The sequence below is a fragment of the Notothenia rossii genome (assembly GCF_949606895.1).
Source record: "Notothenia rossii genome assembly, chromosome: 5".
Lineage (NCBI taxonomy): Eukaryota > Metazoa > Chordata > Actinopteri > Perciformes > Nototheniidae > Notothenia > Notothenia rossii.
In genome coordinates, this window is record NC_136903.1 from 77,342,506 (window position 1) to 77,351,556 (window position 9,051).

At 38.5% G+C, this 9,051-nt stretch overlaps 1 protein-coding gene across 1 annotated transcript in view; it reads right to left on the minus strand.

Moving 5' to 3' along the window:
• The window catches only part of pparg (peroxisome proliferator-activated receptor gamma), a 26,342-nt gene extending 19,820 nt beyond the window's left edge, over positions 1 to 6,522 (minus strand). The window contains exon 1 of the mRNA XM_079680575.1: positions 6,325 to 6,522. Within this exon, the coding sequence (XP_079536701.1) occupies positions 6,325 to 6,376 (52 nt within the window). The 5' untranslated portion in view covers positions 6,377 to 6,522. The remainder of the gene's footprint in view (positions 1 to 6,324) is intronic.
• Between the last annotated feature and the right edge of the window lie 2,529 nt (positions 6,523 to 9,051).

Consider the following 9,051-nt stretch of genomic DNA (forward strand, 5'->3'; position numbering starts at 1 on the left):
CTTATTCAGTGTTGAGAGGAAAGACTCTAGGAGGTTTTTGGCTTGTCACCCCAAAACATGCACCATTATTTCCTTTGTGGTATTTTTTAATAATATCAAAGTGTTTTTGTCTGGATGAAATAGGAAACATAATGTGTGTGGATTAGTCCTTAGAGGAGAAAGAGAGAGCAGCCACTGTTGTAATAAATATTTATGTTTGTGTGTGTGTGTGTGTGTGTGTGTGTGTGTGTGTGTGTGTGTGTGTGTGTGTGTGTGTGTGTGTGTGTGTGTGTGTGTGTGTGTGTGTGTGTGTGTGTGTGTGTGTGTGTGTGTGTGTGTGTAGGCTCTGGGAATCAGCAGTTTTAACAATAATCTGAGGCCATGAACTCTCTCCCAATTCCTTTAAATAGTTATGAGTTAATGGTTGATGAGTCTCTTGAGCCCCAAGAGCTTCCTCACTGGATAAGGGGAAGGAGTGATGCATGCTGTCAAGGCCACATGCATGCACACACACACACACACACACACACACACACACACACACACACACACACACACACACACACACACACACACACACACACACACACACACACACACACACACACACACACATGCCGCAAATACATGTATGTGCCATGCTGTCACACTAAATGACAAATGTGTACGAGGACACATGTGCAGAGCATAAACAGTGCATAGTTCGGGGCACACCTTATGATATCAGTGTTTTGCACACTGACAGACACACACACCTCTGAGCCTGAGAGGTGTTGCATCGTTAAATTACACAAAGGTAACGATGGAAAAAAAGATGACAAAGAAAGACGCATAGCAGATAAACAAAGGACTCACTATACAATTGTCTTGTATGAGGATGTCACAACTGTTAATGATCAATTCATGTAAGTGTGATCTCAGCTGTGGGAGTCGAGAGAGAAATTGCTGTGGTGAAGATTGATAGCTAGACTTATGTTTTGACAGTGACTTGAAGTAATACGCAGTAGGTACGCAACAAGGTAGGAAGAGGGAGAGGTGCAACGTGGGAAGGGTCATAACCTGTTCCTCGAAGTGAAGAGGAAAAGACTGGAGTGAGCTGCCCACAGTTGCTGTTTAACTGAACAATAACAAAACAACACATGACGTGACTCTCATCCACAGAACATCGTGTAATCACGTGTGCAAGGAAAGGTCTACAAAAGAGATTGATTCAGAATTGCCTAAAGAGGAAGGTTTCAATGAAGGTTGTAATTAGCTTAGTAAAGCTATATGAAAGATAGATACTTAACACCAAATTGCTCCCGCTGGTATGGCAAACATTTACATTTGAGCTTCCTTGAGCAGTGGGACCTTGTATGGCACCCTGCTTCTGCATAAACAGGGTGTGAATGGGTTAATGATGACTCGTAAATGTAAAGTGCTTTGAGGAAGGTAAAGGATACTGAATAAAGCGCCTTATAAATGAATATATAAATGGAGTCCACTAAACCATTCATCATATAGCACACAGCTGAAGATGTCAGAAGTGTTCTCAACTATCAGAAATACTCAGCTAGGTTTGGGCGAGGGGTAAGGAGACTGGACAGGATGCATAAACGTTGCGGTTACATAGCTGGTTCATCATTTGCCCATTAACAACCCAGTCTCTTACGGCCCGTCCACACAGCGGCGTGCGTTGACGCTTCACCATTCACTTTGAATGGGGTTACGTCACTTTTCACCGAACTGCATTGTTGGAAGCAACGCGGAGCGTTGCTGGCGTGGCTTGATGCAAAAGTTGAGCAATGTTCAACTTTTGACGCCTCGGCAGAAGCGTCAGCCAATCGAATCATATGCCAGTACAAGCTCTAGCCAATCACACCGCTGCTTTTGAGTCAGGGGCGGGAGATTCATGTGATTGGTTGTTGGTCGAGTTCCAGACACGCCCGCCGGCAAGCGACAACGCACGCCGCTGTGTGGACGGGCCGTTACCGTTCCTTGAATTTGTCGAGAAATATCGGCATTGGCCCTAGATAACATAAATTCAAGGGGCCAATAACAGAAATTGTCTCTAAAGATACAAAATGTTGTATGGTGGTTTTTCGTGTAAGTTACTTGTTTACGCTAAAGACTGATAGTCCTATTTCGCTTTAGCATCGGCCTCATAAACACGGCAATGCACTCGGTGAATTCTCAAAACATTGAGTCACTCTATTCATGTATGGGCTAAATCAGACTTTAAATGGAATGAGTGCTACAAATAGGAAAGGGTAAAGACGATTTTATGTCATTAACTCCGCGCATACCGCTCTTTTGAGAAATGTCAGGGTGGCTGTGCATTTGTAAAAGAGGATTAAATGTCTGTGACAGTGAGAGGATACTCTGCTTGTGAAGAGTTTAGAGGGTTGAGGTTGTTTTTTTTGGCCTTTTCAGAAAACAAATACATCAAAGCATGTAATAAGGATTTAAATCGTATTTGTTTTGTATTTGTGTCTGCTGTAAAGTAAACTGAATTCAAGTATAAAGGAGTCTTAATTACAAGGACAAATGTGATGAAAAGAAGAGAAAAAAGGGTTTGTGAAAGAGGGAAAGCTATATTTATTAATCGTGTTTGTTCCTGTTTCATTTCTTCTATCCTTTGACATTTAACATTTATTAGCCAATATAATTGAGGGGGCAAAAAATAAAAAACATCATATAACACTCTTTGCAAGACGTGAACTAGTGATGTCTCAACCAGTGCCACATCCAGTAAACCCACGTAGAGTCTGAGTCAGTCTGAAATTCCCTCTTGGCCGAGGTTCTGACCTGAGGAGCTGCCGTTTGCTCCCACATCTTTCTAAAAGAGAAATTAGGACAGAGGTTGCTAGATATCCCTACTGTCTGTTGACTAATATCTATGTTAAAGTTCATCGGAAAATTAAACTCATCTCATAATTGTATATATATTTATTTGTTGTATTAGGATCGGCGTGGGTCTTTGCGTTTTTGTGTGCGCATGTGAATTACCAAAAAACCTCCTTTTTATTATAGAAACTCAATTAATTAAGATTCAAATTAAAAAGGAACATTTTTGTGAAGATATATACGCTTAAGGACGAAAGGAGCTAAAATCAAGTTTACATTCCTTTTTTGGCCACCATTTATATCTGATGATATTATTGTATTTACTAAGGTAATTGCTTAAAAAGGAAAACACTGATTTTACAACAATTCTGACACCATCACAGTCTCGTCTTTTTAATTTTTTTTGATTTTTTGCACTTCAACTTGCTCAAACGTGACACAGTTGCAGTACACCTACAGTTTATTCCAAGTCAATGAAAAAATAATTGATAGTTGCAGTCCTTATTTTAATGTTCAAAATTGAAAGCTAGTGCAAGGGAAGGGTGCAATAAGTTAAAACAGCCTTTATTATGTATTTTTTCAAGAAAACGGCCACAGAACAGAAACATTTCTTACTTTTGTTGCTGTAACTTTACTTTAAAGAGGGCAACATGTGCTTCTTCACAACACTGCTATACAACATCCAACCAGTGTTTGTCAAGCAAGCGGCATTGCATGCAAAAGGATGTAAATACTAACACTTATAAGTGACAGTGTTGGAAAGATTGATGTTTTTGTAAATGTATGCTGTGTGGATATGGCACAAGCACCACGCGTTTCATTATAATTCATGTCTCATTCAGACCCAGACTGCATCTACGTACAACAAAGCGTAAAGAGGTGAGAACTGAAAACATGCTTTGACTTTGCCCTGGCATGAGTCAGAGACTGAAGCGGGTTCTCTCCACAACGTTTTGTTAAGAAAGAGCCAAAATGTTCAACTGGTGGAACAGTATCTTAAAAAAGGAAGTAGAAGTCATTTTTCAAAAGTTAGGATGTAAGATCTTACTCTAATACTGCAGACATTTAAAAAATGTAATCATGCTCTTCCGTTGCTATTGCTTTTATTTGTCTTATTTTAAGGCAGTTATTGCTTTTTTATTGGCAACTATCATTTTGATCTGTCTTCATATTATAATTGTTGCTGTTTCGTTTATGTTGTAATTTTATAATCATGTTTTTTCTTAACGCACGACATGTGTTACACGTCTGTCCATCATGGAGAGGGATTCCTAGTTTTTTTTAGATTAAGTTAATTCAATTTTCCTTGTGTGCTGCGAGGGTCTAAGGTTGTTTCCTGTACGGATTGTAAAGCCCCCTGAGGTAAAAATTGTTATTTCAAATATAACATTTATTTTGATTGGTTGATTATATTAAAAACTGTACACAGATCCTCAAAGATGTTTTGTAAGACGTACTGAGGAGATGACAGGACATTGTGATTTGACATAGATGGAGATAAAAAGGATTTGCTAATAGTACAGATATTTTTCATCAGAAAACACCCAGCTTGTTTGGCGCATTTAGTTTGATGATTAAATCCAGCATAAAATATCGCAGTGAGTAGACAGTGAACTGAATGGCCTTAGAGTTAATAATTACACCCAATTAAAAAACAAACAAAACAACCAATGAGCATAACATTCTGTCAAACATGGTCTCAATGTCCTCTCATAAAATACAATCTTCTTTTGGAAAAGTTCACAGTAACAATGAGAAAAGCTGAATTATTGTAAACAAACCAGGATGTCGGTGGTGTGGAGGCAACAGTGGTTACGTTTATGTGGGCTGAACCGGAGTGTGTCACTCTCTTTCTATATTATTTATGCAGATTCAAATTTGCAGTTAAAAAATGTCCTTTATTCAGTGATACTGATCAGCTCTAACAGAGGTATTATATATATTTATTAAAGCAAGTGTAATCAACTGCATTGTAGACGACCTTGACCCTTTTTTGCTAGTATTTTTAAATAAACATGGATTTTCACAAACCAATAAATACTGGTGTGGACGCGTCTTTGAATTTGGACTTTACACCAAGTCAAACAAAGCTTTTGTGTAAGTCTGTTGTCTGCAGAGAGTTAAATATGGCTTTCATGCCGTGCGAGGGACAACATAAACATAGCATGGTATCTCGAGGCACTCCTTTCATTTATGACAACAGAGCAAAGTTCAAATCTGTCTCAGTCATTCACTCACACACATCTCTTTAGGAATTGTATAACTTGAAAAGCTAAAACTCACTGTCACACTGTGCTGTTTCAGCACGCTCAGTCAGACTCAAAGAAACTCACACACAGGTCATCATTACATAGCAAACGACTATGCACAACACTATTTTTAAGTTAAGAAAACTAGTTATCGATGTGAAAGGTATATTATGACCTTAGTCTGGATGAGCATTGTTATTTATAAGAATGACCTTTTATAAGTTCTCCAAACATGTATCAGCAAAAAGCAAAAATGTATCATATGTCTTCTCCTTTACAATTGCCAAGTTAAACGAGAGATGACATTTAAATGTTTTCCTATTTCCTAATCCTATAAAACCCATTTTATCATTCTGATACACGCCTCCAAGTTTATTGCATCAGTTTGATGGGTAATATGCCTGTTCCTTAATCATTATGGTGTTATCTTTAAAAAATGAAGTATGACTTTCTGTTTATTTCTATTTCTTTCTACAATATGGTTGGCTTTTAAGGAAAGAGACTTATTTCTGCTTGGATATTGTTTATCTGCCTTTCTGTTAGGTTTTTTGTGTTTTCTTTTTAATATATGCTCTATTTTTTAATTAAAGCAAACGTAATACTGAGGGATATACGTATATATCCCAAGTAAATTATGATTTTAATCTATAGCAAAGGGAAATAGTTTTACACTAATGGCTGCCTCGAAGGTAAGCAACAATAATATTATAATATAATGTATTTAACTAGTCTGAAAAAAAAGCTTAAACTCCTTTTAATATGTAAAACATTAGTTTTGAATAGCAAATTGGGTCTCTGAAAATTCTCTTTGATTGCTCACAATCACATTATTGACATGAAGATCAAAACAAAGAGAGACTGACAGATGTGCTGAACAACTACACTCACTGTTGGCAATGACATTCTGAGTCTTGTTCAAAAAGCTGACCAGTTCTGTTTCCAGGTGCCTTGATCATATTATAGTAAAAAGATAACACAAGTTAACATCAGCTACCTGCGAGCCACACAGCAAACCTCAGAGAGAAATCAGTGGTGGCCTGAACATGTGTCCACAATTTTGCTGAGTCACGACCAAGATTTTCCAGTCAGTTAAAAAAACATAGAACTGCTTTGGGTGTTGTGCAATATCCAAACATCCCTCACATGATACTGAGAATAAAGGCATTAGAGAAGAATATATAAAAATTCAAAAAGAGTCACCCATTAGAATCGACTAATAACTTTTTTTAAAGCGTAAGTGACAAATACAAAGTCTCTTGTAGCTACTCACCTGAGAAGTTGTGACCGCTTTGATCGTTTAAATCTCTGCCTGCTGTTTGCATGTCAAACCCACACTTTCACTGTGGCACTCAGACTCACTGTGGATCAGCACCTGACTGTGTGCCAGACTGTCAGTCCTGTGACCGCCCACTACCACCGTCACCATCACCACCCACTATGCCACTGATGGTCAGTCAAAAAGCCAAAACGTGTCCACACGGACATAAGACATCCGGCAGTCTCAGTGAAAGAGGAGAATTTGAGGATGGATGAATCAAAAGGTTTCCTGTTTTAACTTTCTCTCAGTCAGTACATTTGAATTCAAATAATGTTTTGTTCCCAGAAAACAATCCTGATTACTTAATATAACTTCCCGATTGTGTAATATATCCAATGCAGACTCTGTTTTAGCAGTTTAAATAACTTTTTAAGTGTGCATTGCGTTAACAATCAAGCAGCAGTGACGAAACTCACATCGCTGCAAACTGTGAACCGAGCGGAAGGTGACTGACCTGTTCTCTGTTTTGGAGCAGAAGAGCCCACTTGCTTTTGGAAGGTGGATCGCCGTCTTCTTTTGCGTGGATTTGCGTGTCAGCCCCAAACCGTGGCGTCGTCTCGTGGCTTGCACAGGAGGGTGGTGTATGGGTGTTGAGGTCTGTGTGCTGTCGAGGTTTCTGCTGCTGCTGCTGCTGCTGCTGCTGGTGTCTGCCTCTCTCTCTCCTCCCTCCTGTCGAACACCACTCGCCCGGGATCCTGAGGACACAGCAGAGGCATCAAATTACCCATCTGTTCTGTCCACTCTTTGGTGTAAGCTCAAATCAGAAGTAAAATATATACAACTTATTTGTTTGATCGCTTGTTTAATGTTGGACACTGATTTGTGTATTGCCAAGTTAATAAAGGCCTAGTACAACATGTTGGGAAAAGCTCATATCTTTCTTTTGAGCATTAGCTAATGTTAAGCTAACATTATAATATAATAAATAAACTAAAACAATAGGAAAAAAGAAAAAAGCAACTCTTGTAAGTGATAATAATGGGAAACTTTTTCAAAAATAATGATAGGCTAGTATCTCACAATGATTTGAGAATGAAAATGACAAACATTATTTATCTCAAAATATTGTGTGTCGAAACCATTCTAATAATGAGGCTAAAAGTAGCTGAAGTCAGGAGATGGCTAACTTATGTTTGCTAATTAACTGTCTGAAAGCCAGGGTAACATTATCCGCCGAACAGTTTTCCAAGAGCTCAACAATCTACGTATTTATTTAGTTTTTTTAATAACAGTAGAATAACCGAATAAAGACAGTTGTGTAATGGGCCATGAGCTGTTGCCAGGCAAGCTACAAAGAGTTAAAGTTACTGCTTCATTCCCGCCTTTTTGAATAAGCTAGTTTATTACTCTGAGCGAGTTCTTGTCAATAAAGTAAATAATTTCTCTAAAGTGTATTTCCCCCAATGTGTCTTAGTATTGCTTGTAATATTATAACAACAAATAAAAACAATTTCCTTTAAAAAAATTATGATTCGTCATCACGCTGGTGAGCACAGGGTGTCACCACCAGCTCGCCGCCCGCCGATTTTGCTGCAGCTCTTTCCCTCAAGAACGCAATACTGTAGCTCAAGCATTTATACAATTTAGGCCTATAAATTATTGATGTAACTTATGTGCCGGTCACGGTCTGTCCATGGTTTTGAGTCTGTGTGTGTTGAGCGCAGCGCCGTCTCCTTTTTTGCAGTACAGTAGCCTACAGTAACTAAAGTAGGACTAAGCATACCTGTAGTTTCTTTCTGTAGACCTGTCTGCCCGTTTTGTGAGTGCCTGCCCTGCGCACTTGTGGCAGTTTGGGATGACCTCATTAAAATAGCGTCCACCCAGTAAAAAATAAAAACACTACACCACTGGCCGAAGTCAAGTAAACTATAAATGTTCACTGACTTTGGTAGAGCACAGCCTGTTCTCTAGTGGTTAACACAATCTTAAATAAGTCACAATTAAAAGTTGACCTGGTAAAAGTTTCTTAAAAATATAAATATATATATTTTTCAAATCTCGACAGTCAACAATTTAAGCTCATATATTACTACTATATCATGTGCAAAACTATGCACAACAAATAGACTCTGTTCTATAGGCCTACATCTGTAGGTTTACAGACCTCAGACTAACCCCAACCTCAACCTCACGCTATTTCTAACCCTAAAACCATACACTAACATCTACTAGCTATTTGTTTGACTGATTCTGGCTTGCTTTGGTTTTAAACATCCGGTAGCACACACAATTTGCAGCAAAAGAAGTTTGGTAAACAAATGTTTCCCTTTATCTATACGCTCTGCAAATGAAACAACACAAAACAGTATATCTGTTGCCATTTTTTCATGCTTTATGTCTGTGTCACTTCACCAGCCTATGACGTTCTGCATTCTTTAGTGATTTAGACAGATTTGACAGTCTTGTGTGATCACCTTTTAGAGCAGCAAGATGTCAGTGTAGTTCAATCATGCTACTTCCACTGTGCAGCAGTCAGCTTGATTTCAGCTCCCTTTGATCTATCATAACTCTGTGAACTGAACTAAGACAGCTCTGGCAAACTTAGCTTGTTCACACATACTGTAGACACACACATCAGAATCTCTCTCACATGTTTCACAGTCCTCCCCACACATAATTTATATGCACTTAACTAAAAAACTTGAAGCCCTGGAGAATTTTCCTTTAACAAAAAACAGC